A 17630-nucleotide genomic window follows, 5' to 3' on the forward strand; every position below is an offset into this window, starting at 1 on the left:
GGATGGAAGTATATAGGGACTGGACATCCGTGGTGAAAATAAAGCGGTGGGGGCCAGAGCATGGTGAAAATAAAGCGGCGGGGGCCAAGGAGCACCAGGCCATTGTCTCCCACACCATCACCGACTTTATCCGCTCAGGGGATCTCCCATCCACTGCTACCAACCTTATAGTTCCCACACCCCACACTTCCCGTTTCTACCTCCTACCCAAGATCCACAAACCTGCATGTCCTGGCTGACCTATTGTCTCAGCTTGCTCCTGCCCCACCGAACTCGTTTCTGCATACCTCGACACGGTTTTATCCCCCCTTGTTCAATCCCTTCCTACCTATGTTCATGATACTTCTCACGCTCTTAAACTTTTCGATGATTTTAAGTTCCCTGGCCCCCACCACTTTATTTTCACCATGGATGTCCAGTCTCTGCCACAGGAAACAGTTGAGGTCAGTTCATTGGCTATATTTAAGAGGGAGTTAGATATGGCCCTTGTGGCTAAAGGGATCGGGGGTATGGAGAGAAGGCATGTACAGGGTTCTGAGTTGGATGATCAGCCATGATCACACTGAATGGCGGTGCAGGCTTGAAGGGCCAAATGGCCTACTCCTGCACCTATTTTCTGTTTCTATGACCTGTCCTGGTTGCTCACCTCAGCAGCTAAATGAGCTTTAATTTTCTGCTAATCTTGAGCTCACTGATTAATGCTTACTCCATCACACAATGCAATTCTGACAATGAGTTTTGTCCCCACATCTCTTCACATGGATGGAATTAAGAGAAAATATTACTTTTTTCAGACATCTTCTTTTTGAAGGAAGGTATTAACTATAATTACAAAAATGTTTCTGACTTTTTAAGAACCGATTTAATGGCAACATCAAAGCATTTTAGCCTTTTGGCTGAACATAATTTCCCACTGGAATTCCTCAAATGAATGATCATTACAAGCAGCATTGTAATTAAACCACTTCAGAACTTATCCTCACTTTTCAAAGAAAAATTTTGCAGGAAAAAGAACTCTTTTCATGCTTTCAGAACAGCCTAAGGCTTTATAGACCATAAGACATTAGAGTAGAATTAGGCTATTCAGTGCTATCGAGTCTGCCCTGCTAGTCGATCGTGGCTGATTTATTTGCCTTCTCAACCTTATTCTCCTGATTTGCCTAATATATTATTTTTAATTATAATTGAATCATATAGCCATAGAGCACTACAGCACAGAAAAAGGCCCTTTTGGCCTATCTAGTCTGTACTGAACTGTTAAACTACCTAGTCCCATTGACCCGCCCTCCATACTGCTTCCATCCATGTACTTACCCAAACTTCTCTTAAGTGTTTCAATCAAACTTGATTCCACCACTTCTGATGGCCACTCATTCCACATTTGCACCACCCTCAGGTTGCCTTTAAATATTTCACCTTTCAGCCTAAACCTATGATTTCTAATTTGAGTCTCATATTGACAAAGGTAAGAGCCAACTGGATTCTGAAAATTCCAGTGCAATAAAGGACTACCTAATAATGCTTTTTTAACAAGGTTTGTTAAGGGGAAATGTGGTGAAGAACATTGATCTATGATGTATGCATTTTGGACAGGCAAGCCAGGTTATCACTTGTATAGTGAATGGCAGGGCACTGATAAGTGTTGTGAAACAGAAGGACCTGGAAGTGAAAGCAGCTGCCCAATAGATAGAGTGGGAAAGACAACACATAGCACGCTGGCTTTCAACAGTCAGGGCACTGAGTTTAGGAATAGGCATAATATGTTGCAGTAATATACACTCAGTGGCCACTTTATTTGGTATTGCTGTACACTTGTTCATTAAGGCAAATATCAAATCAGCCAATCATGTGGTAGCAAGTCAGTGCATAAATGCATGCAGACATAGTCAAGTGGTTCAGTTGTTGTTCAGACCAAACATCAGAATGGGGAAGAAATGTGATCGAAATGACTTTGACCATGGAATGATTGCTGGTGCCAGGTGGAGTGCTTCGAGTATCTCAGAAGCTGGGTATCTCCTAAGATTTTCATGCAAAACAGTCTCTAGAGTTTACAGAGAATGGTACAAAAAACAAAAAAAACATCCAGAGAGCGCATTTCTGTGAGTAAAAATGCCTTGTTAATGAGAGAGGTCAGAGGAGAATGGCCAGATTGGTTCAAGCTTACAAGAAGATGACAGTAACTCAGATAACCAGATGTTACAACAATGGTGTACAGAAGAGTATTGCTAAATGCAGAGCACATCGAACCTTGAAGTGGATGGGCTACAGCAGCAGAATGCCATGAACATACACTCAGTGGCCACTTTATTAGGTATAGGGTATACCTAACAAAGTGGCTATTGAGTGCAGGTTATTAGTGAGCCTGCATGATCATATTGAGTTTTGGTCACCCTGTTAGAGGAAAGATATTGTCAAGCAGGAGGAGGTGCATAAAAGGTTCATAAAGGTGCTGCCTGGATTAGAGTGCCTGAGTTATAGGGAAAGGTTAGTTACGCTGGATCTTTATTCCCTGAAGTGCATGAGAATGAACTTCACATAGATTTTCTAAACTTATAAGCAATTTGCATAAGGTCGACAGTCATAATCGTTTCCCCAGGGGAAATTAGAAGACAAAGATACAAGAGGGGAGAGGCTTCAGACACCTTTCAATCATTTCAATGTCCCACTGCAACCTACAACAACCACCTATACTATCCACAACTCATATCATCTGTAAACGTACTAATCCACCCTTCTACTTCCTCATCCAAGTTTAGACTCTAATGACATCAAAGAAAGAGACCAATCGAATTTTGGATGTTAAGTGATGTGAAGGTAAGTAGATGCAAATGATTAACCATGATTTCACTGAATGGCAGAACATACAAGAGGGATCAAATGACCAATGTCTACTTCTGCTTCCAATGTTTATTACCTACTCGTATAACATATGAAGAATATAGATCTCTAGATGATTTACAATATATGCATTCAAACTAAACTTAATTAAAACAAAAAATAAAGAACTCAGTTAAAAAAAACTGAGACTCACAAAGATTTTTGTTTCAATACCACAGGCTGAGAGTCTGGGACAATATCATTCAGTCTTCCTAAAGAAAAAAATACAATTCAAAGTCAACAGGTACCTGCACATGCTTTGTTGTTTAAGTCAAGATAAACTTTCAAGATTCAAATTTATTTACCACATATATATCGAAACATACAGTGAAATGTGTAATTCCCATTAACAACCAACACACCCGAGGATGTGCTGGGGACAACCCGCAAGTATCGCCACACATTCTAACACCAACAGCATGGCCACAATACTCAGCAAAACATTGCAGAACAAGTAACAACAACAATAGAAAAACTCTCTCTTTACCTTGTAGGTCTGTTTGTGAAGTTAGATTTCTTTCATCTTCCTCCTGCAGCAAGCCAACAATTTTGCTGGGTGTTATTTTCTACAACAGATAAAGATGCTAGTAGAATAAGGTTCATTTAAGAAAAATTAAATAGTTTTCAAATTAGGAAATGAGGAAAACAGTTCTCCTTAAATTCTGTTGATGCACCAGGTACAAGTATGACGTTAACAGAATATATCACCAAATTATGAGGTTTGCAAGCATTTAATCCACACGTCAATGCTCACCTGCTGGAAATCTACAAAATTAATCCCACGTTCCTGACCTTATCCTTCTAGTATTGTATCAATGGACTCAACTGCTGTAATTTGCCCAGAGTTCTATATAAATGCAAATCTAATCACAGTACCTTTACATTCTTTACCATCAAATATTGAGACCAAACTAATTTCACTGTTCAACATTATATCAATTTCAAATTAATCCCAAAGACCTATTCTTTCCTTAAATATTCTTCAAAAAGATTTGTATCATTACTGACTAATCTACTTTCTAAAACCTTATATATATTTAAGTGGGATTGCATTGCCATACACTCTGCCTTGAACTCAATCTCAAGGCATTCCTAACTCCTCAGCTCAACTCATAAAGCCTGTCTTAATTTTACACAATCTAATTACTCCTAATTTCAACACAGTCCAGGAAAACTCAAACCCCTTTAACACCAGAATCAATCAAAAACCAATACCTACTCTTTATCTGTAGCCCCAAATCTATTCATAGCAAATGACATGATCCACTCTCAACACAAATTAGAAACATAGAGAACCTACAGCACAATACAAGCCCTTCGGCCCACAAAGTTGTGTCGAACATGTTCCTCCCTTAGAACCACCTACCCATAGCTCTCTATTTTTCTAAGCTCCATGTACCCATCCAGGAGTCTCTTAAAAGACCCTATCGTTTCCGCCTCCACCACCACCGCCAGCAGCCCATTCCACGCACGCACCACTCTCTGTGTAAAAAACTTACCCAACAGCTCCTCTGTACCTACTTCCAAGCACCTTAAAACTATGTCCTCTCGTGCTAGCCATTTCAGCCCTGGGGAAAAGCCTCTGACTATCCACACAATCAATGCCTCTCATCATCTTACACACCTTTGTCAAGTCACTTCTCATCCTCTGTCGCTTCAAGGAGAAAAGGCTGAGTTCACTCAATCTATTCTCATAAGGCATGCTCCCCAATTCAGGCAATATCCTTGTAAATCTCCTCTGCACCCTTCCTATGGTTTCCACGTCCTTCCTATAGTGAGGTGACCAGAATTGAGCACAGTACTCCAAGTGGGATCTGACCAGCGTCCTATACAGCTGCAACATTACCTCTCGGCTCTGAATCTCAATCCCACGATTGATGAAGGCCAATGCACCGTATGCCTTCTTAACCACAGAGTCAACCTGTGTAGCAGCTTTGACTGTCCTATGGACTCGGACCCCAAGATCCCTCTGATCTTCCACACTGCCAAGAGTCTTACCATTAATACTATATTCTGCCATCATACTTGACCTACCAAAATGAACCACCTCACACTTATCTGGGTTGAACTCCATCTGCCATTTCTCAGCCCACTTTTGCATCCTATCAGTGTCCCGTTGTAACCTCTGACAGCCTTCCACACTATCCACAACACCCCCAACCTTTGTGTCATCAGCAAATTTACTAACCCATCCCTCCACTTACTCATCCAGGTATACTGTATATAAAAATCATGAAGAGTAGGGGTCCCAGAACAGATCCCTGAGGCACACCACTGGTCACCAGCCTCCATGCAGAATATGACCCATCTACAACCACTCTTTGCCTTCTGAGGGCAAGCCAGTTCTAGATCCACAAAGCAATGTCCCCTTGGATCCCATGGTTCCTTACTTTCTCAATAAGCCTTGCATGGGGTACCTTATCAAATGCCTTGCTAAAATCCATATACACTACATCTACGGCTCTACCTTCATCAATTTGTTTAGTCACATCCTCAAAAAATTCAATCACTCGTAAGGCACAACCTGCCTTTGATAAAGCCATGCTGACTATTCGTAATCTTATTATGCCTCTCCAAATGTTCATAAATCCTGCTTCTCAGGATCTTCTCCATCAACTTACCAACCACTGAAGTAAGACATCAACTTACCAAGAGTTCCCGTAACTATTAAGAACCTGATCCCAATTTCCCAGGATCTACATAGCCCTGAATAAATCTCAAACACACTTCAATAGCCCATTGATATCTCAATGACATTACGTCCATCACAGTCAACATTAATCAGTTTCATTTGCAGATCCTCAGCAAATGGAGTACTGCTTCAACAAAACTTAGACAACATTCAGCCATGGACCCTAATAAATGAGAAGTAATATTCACATCACTAAATGTCAAACAAGAAAATGTCCAATTACCTATCATTTATACTTATTGGTTTAACTCTGTTCCCACGGTTGACCAGAAACTCAACCAAACAAGTTGCATAAACACTATAGCTACAAAAATAGCTTTGACAAGTGACTCATCTACTGACAATCCACCATCTACAGGCAGGAGCATGGTGCAATACATTTCACTTACCTGGATGACTCCTGCTGTAATAACAAGCAGGAAACTCAAGAATGAGCTAAAATAGTCTATTTGACTTGCACTCAATCCATCCCTAAACATTCATTCCTTCCACCGTGGCTGCGATTTTATAATATACAAAAGGCAATGCAGTTCTTTCCCTAGACCACTTTGACAGCACCTTTAAGACCATGACCACTATGGGTAAGTACAAAGGTTCATGGGAACATTGCAAATTGCACGTTTCCCTCCACGGCACACACCATCTTGACTTGAAAATACATCACTGTCCCTTTATTGGTGCTGGGCCTTGAGGTATTGTGGGAATGCTTTTACCACATGAACTTCACTTGTTTAAAAGTCTATTTCTCCACCATGTTTTAAGGAGAATTAGGGATGAGCAATAAATGGTGACCATGCCAATAATCCTCGCATTCCGTAAATGAATATAAAGCATTCAATTTATAGTCTATTTTTCTATTCTTCCCACGTAGCTTTAAAGGAAAATCATCTTAAACAAAATCAGTATATTTCTTATGAGGATGCAACCTGCAGAAATAATTAGATTTAGTGTATTTTGATTTCTAAAAGGTATTCCACAAGGTACCACATAGATTACAATACAGAATAAAGGATCATTACGTTGAAGATCAGAGAGATCGGAAATGCTAAATAATACTAAGCAGAGTTGATACAAACAAATCACTTTCTGCTCATAACCACTAACTAGTGGGGTCCCCCTGTAAGCAGCATTGGGGCAGCAGAAACTTTGAATAGATATGAATTAGAAGCAGGAGGTGATGAAGTCCCTTGAGCTGTTCCAAATACATTAAGATCCTGGCTAATTAGAGTGTAACAATTCCACATTCCCAGAAGAATCCATCTACAACTATGTTTAAAATATTCAGACTCTGTTTCCACCACCCCTTAAAGAAGAAAATTTTAAAAATATTGAAGGATCTTGGCCCAAAACTTCAGCTGTTTATTTCCTTCCATAGATGTTGCCTGACCTGCTGATTTCCTCCAGCATTTTGTGTACTGCTCTGAGTTTCCAGTATCTGTGCAATCTTTTGTGTTAATAATTTTCCTAAAGCAAGTAGAAATCTCAGACTGGAGTAGGGAATGATTAAAAATATCAGCAAATACTCTTGCCAGCTGATTCATGCAGGATCTGAAGACACAGCCTGGGGTTCATCTGGATCAGACCTTTCGGTTGATCTGACAGTGACTGTGGATGCAGGTGCATTGCAGACTGTCGGGGTAAGCGGTGTCACTTTATTGCCCTAATCTCATTGCAATGCTATCTAACTTCATTTTGGAGCCTGTTATGGCAAGCCACAACTGACAGTTGGTCTTGGACTCTATTTTGGTCCGGTCTAGAGTCTTAGCATTCTCAATTTCCTGTATAGGTCAGGGTAACTTGATGTGAATTCTGCATACATGAACTTCAGTAGGGAATGGATCTTTTAGTTTATCCGTAGTTTCTGGTTGAGAGCACCCACAGTGACCTCTGTGGCACATAGAAAAAAAGACTTAGCTTGCTGATAAACCCTGATGACAATGACATACTCATTTAGATAGGCTGTTGAAAATGGACCATTCTACTGACTCAAGGTACTCACATAAATGCTCATTTACCTCTTCAGACCAGCATTGTATAATTCTCTGTACTGGATCCTCACATTTCAGTTTCTGTTTGAAAGCTAGGAGAAAGAGCACTGCTTGATGGTCTGATTTGCCAAAGTACTCCGAAACCAAAAGCTGTGGATGAACCAGGATATACATCATCTGCTGAGGGCTAGATCTGTGGCATTTAAGTCTGGTGACGTAGATATGTACAAGAAAACCAGGTATGACTTGCAGAGGGCTACTTCAAGAGTGGAGACAATTCCAAGCGAGGTCGGAGGTGAGGTCAGATGCATGTCAACTCAGGCAGTGTTGACAAGACATTAGTTACTACAATGCGAAACCCAATAGCGATGATGTTTCACTACCAGATGAGTTCAACGCCTTCTACGCTCGCTTGGAAAGGGGGAATATAACTACAATGATGAAGATCTTTGCTGCACCCTGTGTCCCTCTGATCTCTGTCTCAGAGGCCAATGTTAGGCTGTCTCTAAGTAGGGTGAACCCTCGTAAGGCAGCAGGCCCCCAATGGTGTACCTGGTAAGGCTATGAAAACTTGTGCCAACTAACTGGCGGGAGTATTCAAGGACATTTTCAACCTCACTATTGCGGGTGGCAGTTCCCACCTGCTTCAAAAAGGCAACAATTATACCACTGCCTGAGAAGAGTAACGTGAGCTACCTTAATGACTATCACCCAGTAGCACTCACATCTACGGTAATGAAAGGCTTTGAGAGGTTGGTCATAACTAGAATCAACTCATGCCTCAGCAAGGACCCGGACCAACCGCAATTTGCCTATCATGGTAGGAGACACAATCTCAATGGCTCTTCACCCAGCCTTAGATCACCTTGACAATACAAACACCTATATCAGGATGCTGTCTGTTGACTATAACTCAAAGTTTAACACCATCATTCCCACAGTCCTGATCAATAAGCTACAGAACCTGGGCCTCTGTACCTCCCTCTGAAATTGGATCCTTGACTTCCTAACCAGAAGATCACAATCTTGGTGAGACTTGGTGATAATATCTCTTCTTCATTAATAAGGAAACACCTATGTCAGGATGCTGTTCATCGACTATAGTTCAGCATGTAATACCATCATTCCCACAATCCTGATTGAGAAGTTGTAGAACCTGGGCCTCTGTACCTCCCTCTGCAATTGGATCCTTGACTTCCTAACCGGAAGACCACAATCTATGTGGATTGGTGATAACATCTCCTCCTTGCTGACGGTCAACACTGGTGCATCCCAGGGGTGTGTGCTTAGCCCACTGCTCTACCCTCTATGTATCCATGACTGTGTGGCTAGGCATAGCTCAAATACCATCTATAAATTTGCTGATGATACAACCATTGTTGGTAGAATTTGGTGATGAGAGGGCATACGGTAATTAGGTATGCCAACTAGTGGAGTGGTGTCACAGAAGCAATCTGGCACTGAAAATCAGTAAGACGAAGGAGCTGATCGTGGACTTTAGGAAGGGTAAGACGAATGAACACATACCACTCCTCATAGAGGGATTAGAATTGGAGAGAGTGAGCAGTTTCAAGTTCCTGGGTGTCAAGATCTCTAAGGATCTAACCTGATCCCAACATATCGATGCAGTTATAAAGAAGGCAAGACAGTGACTATACTTCATTAGGAGGTTGAAGAGATTTGATATGTCAACAAATACACTCAAAAACATCTATAGATGTATCACAAAGAGCACTCTGACAGGCTGCATCACTGTCTGGTATGGGGAGGCGGGGGTGGGTGCTATTGCACAGGACCAAAAACTGCAGAGGGTGGTAAATTTAGTGGGCTCCATCTTGGGCACTAGCCTACAAAGTACCCAGGATATCTTCAAGGAGTGGTGTCTCAGAAAGGCAGCGTCCATTATTAAGGACCTCCAGCACCCAGGGCATGCCCTTTACTCACTGTTACCATCAGGTAGGAGGTACAGAAGCCTGCAGGCACACAATCAGCGACTCAGGAACAACTTCTTCCCCTCTGCCATCCGATTTCTACATGGACATTGAACCCTTGGACACTACCTCACTTTTTTAATATATATTATTTCTGTTTCTTACATGATTTTTAATCTATTCAATATATGTATACTGTAATTGATTTACTTACTTACTTATTATCTTTTTCTTCTATATTATGTATTGCATTGAATTGCTGCTGCAAAGTTAACAAATTTCACTACACATGCTGGTGATAATAAATCTGATTCTGATTCTACACTGGCACACCTCAGGGATGTGTGCTTAGCCCACTGTTCTACTCCTTCTATAGCAATGACTATGTGGCTAGGTATAGCTCAAATATCATCTATAAATTTGCTGATGATACATCTCAGATGGAGATAAAAGTGCATACAGGAGCAAGTTATATTAGTTAGTTATGTGGTGTCGAAGCAACAAACTTACCCTCAATGTTAGTAAGACAAAAGAGTTGATTATGGACTTCAGAAAGGGTAAGACAAGGGAACACAAACCAACCCTCACAGAGGAATCAGAAGTGGAGAGAGTGAGCAATTTCAAGTTCCTGGGTGTCAAGATCTCTGAGGATCTAACCTGGTCCCAACATATCAATGCAGAAAGGACATCCATTATTAAGGACACCCAGCACCCAAGGAATGCCCTCTTCTCATTGCTACTTTCAGGAAGGAGATACAGAAGCCTGAAGGCTCAAACTCAGTAATTCAGGAACAGCTTCTTCCCCTCTGCCATATGATTCCTAAATGGTCTTTGAACCCATAAACATTACCACCATTTTTCTTTTTTTTTAAAAATATATATTATTTCTGTTTTTGCACTATTTTTGATCTATTTTATATATATAAACAAGCACTTACTGAAATTGAGTTACTTGGTTGTTTATTTTCTTTCCTTTCTATATTATCATGTATCGTATTGTACTGCTGCTACTAAGTCAACAAATTTCACGATACATGCCGGTGATAATAAACCTAATTCTGATAAAGATCAGTAGGCATTCTTAATGGTCAGGTAGTAATAGCTTAGGGCTGTTTGGATCCCTAATGGACCAGGTGACACGCCGATAGCATTTTGGTAGCACATTCTTGAAGTTGGCCTATTGAAGTCCCCAGCTATGATGAACAGGGATTCCGAGTATATTGTTTCAAGGTTGTTGATTGCAGAATACAGTTCATTGAGTGCATGCTTCACATCCGCATGTAGACTGCAGTAGGTAGCATACACGGCGCTTCGTTAGATATTCTTATCTGGTGAGCAGGAAGTCATCAGAACTATTTCATATGAGCACCACGCATCTCTCCCTTGGATTTTATTATGGCTACACTATATATTTAATACCCTTTCCCTCTCTCTGGTGATCTCTCTCTGTCTCTCACTCTTTCCAAACAATTCTGTAAGTTCTTTTCCTTTTTTTGCTGCTCTGCTTGTGCATCTTCCTCGCTTCCTGTTCTTGCTTCTGCATGTTTTCACCTTTGTCTGCCCAACTCTATGCATTTCATTCTTCCTGTCTTTACTGCTCTGCCTGCATCTCCTTTCCTGTCTTTCTCACTGCATATTTATGTTTGTTGTTTTGCATGTATCTGTCTCTATCTCGCCTCAATTCATCTCTCTATACTCCCTTTTCCCATCATTGCTGTGAGCTTCTTTTACTTCCCTTCCACTTTTCTCTTTCTTTTAGCCCTTGGATTTAGTTCTGTGAACACAGCACAGGCAGGTTTAAAAGAAGCAGCTGTGATGGGCAGGAGATACACACCTGTTATGTAAGGATCTATTTTTTTTAGCACAATGACTCCCATTAGCACTATTTATTGACTAATAACTTAGCCAGGCACATTGGTCTGTTGTTTTCTCACTGCAAAGTGAATATACCAGTTAACCTCATCTCCACATGTGTGCTTTTATTTTAAATATGTAGTTGTAAACACACAACAACCACCATTACAATTACAGAGAGTAGGGAGCCCACAGCTAAAAGTAAAGTGAGGAACAGGTATATATTTGCACAAGTACAAACAAGAGAAAATCTGCAGACACTGTAAATCTAAGCAACACATACAAAATGCTGGAGGAACTCAGCAGGCCAGGCAGCATCTGTGGAAAACATACAGTCGATGTTTCGAATCGAGATGCTGAGTTCCTCCAGCATTTTGTGTGTGTTGCACAAGCACAAGGTTGAGGGCCGGTGGTTAGTTGAAATAGCAAAAGTGCGTGTGTGCGCTGGGACTCATAAGCAAGCTTGCGGAGTAATCAGGTGGTGGGGGAGATTCTCAGTTATAAGGGACAACCTTCAGATGTTGAGATCCTGAAATACTATTTCATTGAGAAACTGTCACTTTCCTTTCCTAGCTTTTTTTAACACTACATCTGAATTCACCCCCACCCACTTTGCCCACTGTTTCAAGCATACACATGACTGTACAATTCCACTCAAAAACCCACCGACTTCACAGAACACTTTGCTCCTCACTCCATTAACCCATATGCAGGCTCTAAAGTTCTCACTCATCCTTGAGTGAGTATTCTGAAATGAAAGAAGATGGCCACAATGTTATGTCTTCTCAACTACCTCCTGCAATTGTTATCTCTTGCAAGCAAAGAATGCCAGTAACAACAGAGAAAACTCACTTCAGGAGAACAAAATTACACCTGTGGTGGAAGCGCATCTTGCTAAAATCCAGCACCAGGGAAAAATTATCATGGCAGAGATCAGAGTTCATTGCTCTTTCACACAGTCTTACACATGGTTACCAATTTGTTTCTTTGCAAGTACTGATAACTTATTTACAAACACAAGAAAATCTGTAGTTGCTGGAAATCCAAGCAACACACACAAAATGCTGGAGGAACTCAGCAGGCCAGGCAGCATCCATGGAAAAGAGTAAACCGTCAACATTTCGGGATAAAGCCCTTCATCAGGACTGAGCCTGAAACGTCGACAACTTATTTACAAGTTCTCTATGAATGGAACTCACTGATACTAAATCTGAACAGTTCAATCAATGGGCACTTTGCTAAGTGGATACCAGAGTAAAAGGTGTTGGTGTAGCAGAACTTTTAATATCCATACTTTAGTATTTCCTCTGGAATCTAATTATAACAAAGGGACAATGATACACACACTTAGACCCTAGAGCAATCCATCTTTACATAAATGTAATCCAACATGAACACATTTTACAGGCATCACTATTCATGTATAGATGCCATTCCCACAAGAGGGCAATAACAAAGGATATTATGTCATAAACTTGTGGAATCAAATGAGCATACTGCACACAATGGCTATAAAATAGATATCTGGTCAAAGTAATGCTCAGCTGTTCAGATAATCACAGATGACTTCAGCCTTCAAAGAAAATCAACATCTCATTTATCTAAACTAAGTAACAAATCATCCTTTCAAAGGTAAATAATTGCAAAAATATGAGACACATTTGTGCTTAAGTTATAAAATTTGTGAATAATAATGGCTGCAGGACCATCTACCAATAGATTCTCTTCTGGATTTTTGCACAAAAAGAGGCAAAAGAACCATAAAGTTGTACATTAAAACAGCTTACCTGTACTGTCCAAGAAGAGCCAAAGTTTTCTTCTCCCAATATATATCAAAATTGGGTATAATATCATCCGCATATGTTGTGAAATTTATTAACTTTGCAGCAGCAGTACAATGCAATATATGATAATCAAGATTTTAAAAACTGTGAATTACAGTTATATATAAAAATTAAATTAATTAAGTAGTGCAAAATGAGGAAATAAAAAGGAACTGCAGTAGTACTTCTGACTAAACACATTTATGAAGGTAGAGCAGTAGATGTAGTGTATGTGGATTGCAGCAAGATATTTGATAAGGTACCCCATGCAAGGCTTATTGAGAAAGTAATGAGGCATGGGATCCAAGGGGACATTACTTTGTGGATCAAAAAGGCAAAGAGTAGTTGTAGACGGGTCATATTCTGCATGGAGGTTGGTGACCAGTGGTTTGCCTCAGGGATCTGTTCTAGGACCCCTTCTCTTCGTGATTTTTATAAATGACCTGGATGAGTAAGTGGAGGGATGGGTTAGTAAATTTGCTGATGACACAAAGGTTGGGGGTGTTGTGGATAGTGTGGAGGGCTGTCAGAGTTTACCGTGGGACATCGATGGAATGCAAAACTGGGCTGAGAAGTGGCAGATGGAGTTCAACGCAGATAAGTATGAGGTGGTTCATTTTGTTAGGTCAAATATGGTGGCAAAATATAGTATTAATGGTAAGACTCTTGGCAGTGTGGAGGATCAGATGGATTTTGGGGTCCGAGTCCATAGGACCCCAAGCTGCTGCGCAGGTTGACTTTGTGGTTAAGAATGCATACAGTGCATTGGCCTTCATTGATCGTGGGATTGAGTTTAGGAGCTGAGAAGTAATGTTGCAGCTATATAGGACCCTGGTCAAACCCCACTTGGAGTACTGTGCTCAGTTCTGGTCGCCTCATTCTAGGAAGAATGTGGAAACCATAGAAAGAGTGCAGAGGAGATTTACAAGGATGTTGCCTGGATTGGGGAGCATGCCTTATGAGAATAGGTTGAGTGAACTCAGCCTTATCTTCTTGGAGCGACCGAGGATGAGAGGTGACATGATAGAGGTGTATAAGACAATGAGAGGCATAGATCGTGTGGAAAGTCAGAGGCTTTTTCCCAGGGCTGAAATGGGTAACATGAGAGGGCACAGTTTTAAGGTGCTTGGAACTAGGTACAGAGGAGATGCCAAGGGTAAGTTTTTTTTACGTAGTGTGACAAGAATACACATGGATTAAGATGTAGCTGGCCTGGGCTGGCACCAGTGGAATCAGCAGTTGGTCTGCCACCTGTCTTCAGGAGAGAGAGAGATAAGGAAAACAATGGAGCAGCATTTGGAGATGTTAATGAAGGAAGGAGAGCTGTCAAGAGCGGCTCCCCCTTTGAACCCTGAACTGTTTGAAGTGATAAGACAGGCGATACCCCAGCAGGGGGATAAAAAGGAACAGGTTCACTAAGGCAGGACACACACGACACCCGAGGTAACAAGACCCTGGAAGCAGTGCGTCTCTCACAAGTCGGTGGGAAGTATCGGGCCATAGACGCACAGGGTGGAAAGGCACGATCGGCGGGAACCTGGTGTGTGTCCACCCTTGCCTGGGTGCCAGGTTCACCGCAGGGAAACGACTGTATCTGGAAACGGACGGGGTCACGGTCGGTGACCTCAGATGACATCACAAAGGACTCGCCCGAAAGCTGACTACGAAGGTCTGTGTGGAAGCCTTGAATATTCATTCGTTTTTGCTCTCTCTCTCCTTCCCCCCACTGTCCATCGCCACGGCAGCGATTACTGTGAACTGAACTGAACTAAATTGAACTGAACTTTGCGTCACTTTGAAACTGGTCATTTACCCCTAGACAACGATAGAGCTTGATCGATCCTGTTATCTCAATTCTGTGTACATGTATGTTTATCATTGCTGAACTGTTGCATTCATTATCCTTTTGATTAGAGTACTGTGTTGCTTGTTTCTTTAATAAAACTTTCTTAGTTCTAGTAATCCAGACTCCAACTGAGTGATCCATTTCTGCTGGTTTGGCAACCCAGTTACGGGGTACGTAACAGTAGAGAGGAGTGAGTGTGTGGAATGGGCTGCCGGCGATGGTGGTGGAAGCAAATACGATAGGCTCTTTTAAGAGACTCCTGGATAGGTTCCTGGAACTTAGGAAAATAGAGGGCTGTGGGTAACCCTAGATAATTTCTAGAGTAAGGGGACCGAAGTGCCTGTGCTGTGCTGTGTGCTTTCTACGTTTCTAGTGTTCATGGATTCATTTACAAATCAGATGGCAGAGGGGAAGACGTTATTCCTAAATTGTCGAGTGTGTGCCTTCAGGCTTCTGTACCTCTTTCCTGATGGTAGCAATGAGAAGAGGGCATGTTATGGATGGTAGGAATCCTTAATGATGGACACCACCTTTCTGAGGCACTGCTCCTTGAAGATGTCCTAGGTACTGTGGAGGCTAGTGCCTATAATGGAGCTGACTAATTTTACAACTCTCTGCAGCTTACTCCAATATTGTACAGCTCTCCATACCCGATAGAGATGCAGCCAGTTAGAATGTTCTCCATGGTACATCTGTAGAAATTTTGGTGGCATACCAAATCTCCTCAAACTCCTAATGAAATATAGCTGCTGTTTTATCTTCTTTATAGCTGCATCAAAATGTTGGGTCCAGGTTAGGTCCTCAGAGATACTGATATCCAAGAATTTGAAACTGCTCCTTCTCTCCCACTTCTGATCCCTCATGAGGGCTTTCCCTCATTTTACCCATTCTGAGGTCCACAATCAGTCCTTTGGTCTTAATGACGTTGAGTAAAAGGTTGTTGCTGTGACACCACTCAACTAGCTGGAATATTCCTCAGTTCTGTACACCCTCTCGCCAGCATCTGAGATTCTGCCAACGATAGCTGCATCATCAACAAATTTATAGATGGCATTTCAGCTGTGCCTAGCCACACAGTCATGGGTGTAGAAGAGTATCAGCGAGATGGAGATGGTATTTCCAATCTGTACAGACTGTCGTCTTCCAGTTAGGAAGTCAAGGATCCAGTTGCAGAGGGAGGTACAGAGGCCCAAGTTCTGGAGCTTTTCGATCAGAACTGTAGGAATGATGGGATTAAATGCTGAGCTGTCGTCAATAACCAGCATCCTGACATAGGTTTTTGTGTTGTACAGATGATCCAACGCTGCATCACTTCTGCTGCAAAATAAGTGTGTGCCTGTCTTTCCACAACATCTAGTTAGATACTGACACTACATGTGAAAATATTCAGATAGACTGACAGGTTTCACAAGAGAAATTGGTAGGGTTAGCAATCAGGCTTTGCATAGGTTTGATCTATTTTGTAGTGACAGAGTAAATATGAGCCATATATATGGGAAACAGTTGGAGAAAAAAAGGGCTCTTGCAATGGCCTTCTAAAATGCTTGTAACAGTAACCAGTATGTTAGACTGGCTCTATGAGATGACATTGTGCAGAGAAATGCATGATCAATTGGTATAGGGCCAGAACTGCACTTGCACCTTGGAAATTAGTCAATTTTCTCTGCCTGTGAAGGGCAATGGAGCTGCCAAGGAAACTTGATTGCTGAAGCAACCAGGCATCTACTCTACTGTTAATATGAGAGTTGCAGGCTGATTCCCAACTTGAACAGTTGTCAGGGAGCAAATGCCATTTGTCTAGTTACTAATTAACAGTTTTGGCTGGCGTTCTGAGGGACAGGATCACAGTTAACTGCCTTGCAATATGAGGAACCATGTGGGAACTAAGATTCTGGTCCTCTCTGAGAAAGACAAAATCTCTTCAGTCTCTTTCCAGTATCCAGAATACCTAAATCTGCTTTCTAGATTGTAGACACATTAGCTGGTACTTTATAATCTGGTACTTGTCTATCAAGGGAATGATGCCTTAGACAGGTTGAGTGGGATAACTTACATCTCAGATAACTAACAAAGATGGTTTGAAGAGACAAATATACAGAGTAGCCACTTGATTAGGTGCCTCCACATCTAATAAAGTGGCCTTTAAATGTATGTTTGTGGTCTTCAGCTGCCGTAGCCTATCCACTTGAATGTTCGACATGTTGTGCATTCAGAGATGCTCTTCCGCATACCGTTGTTGAATTGCCTGCTTATTGAGTTACTGTCGCCTTCCTACCAGCTTGAACCTATCTGGCCGTTCTCCTCTAACCTCTCTCATTAACAAGGCATTGTCATCCACAGAACTGCCATTCACTGGAAGTTTTTTTTGTGTTTTTCACACCCTTCTATGTAAATTATCACGGGAGATCCACAGTTTCTGAGATACTCTGGCACCAATAATCATTCCACGGTCAAAGTCACTTCGATCACATTTCTTCTCGATTCTGATGTTTGGTCTGAACAACAACTAAATCTCGTGACAGTGTTTTTTGCACTGAGTTGCTGTCACATGATTGGCTGATTAGATATTTGTACTAATGAGGTGTACAGGTGTAAATAATAGTGGCCACCAAGTGTAAA

General features: G+C 41.5%; 1 protein-coding gene across 1 annotated transcript in view; it reads right to left on the reverse strand.

Moving 5' to 3' along the window:
- The window catches only part of LOC134336900 (synaptonemal complex protein 2-like), a 293594-nt gene that overhangs the window by 235296 nt on the left and 40668 nt on the right, over positions 1–17630 (reverse strand). The window contains exons 8-9 of the mRNA XM_063031521.1: positions 3365–3443; positions 3032–3089 (exon numbers count right to left, since the gene is read on the reverse strand). Of these exons, the coding sequence (XP_062887591.1) occupies positions 3032–3089; positions 3365–3443 (137 nt within the window). The remainder of the gene's footprint in view (positions 1–3031; positions 3090–3364; positions 3444–17630) is intronic.

The sequence above is a fragment of the Mobula hypostoma genome, chromosome 2 (assembly GCF_963921235.1).
Source record: "Mobula hypostoma chromosome 2, sMobHyp1.1, whole genome shotgun sequence".
Taxonomy (NCBI): domain Eukaryota; kingdom Metazoa; phylum Chordata; class Chondrichthyes; order Myliobatiformes; family Myliobatidae; genus Mobula; species Mobula hypostoma.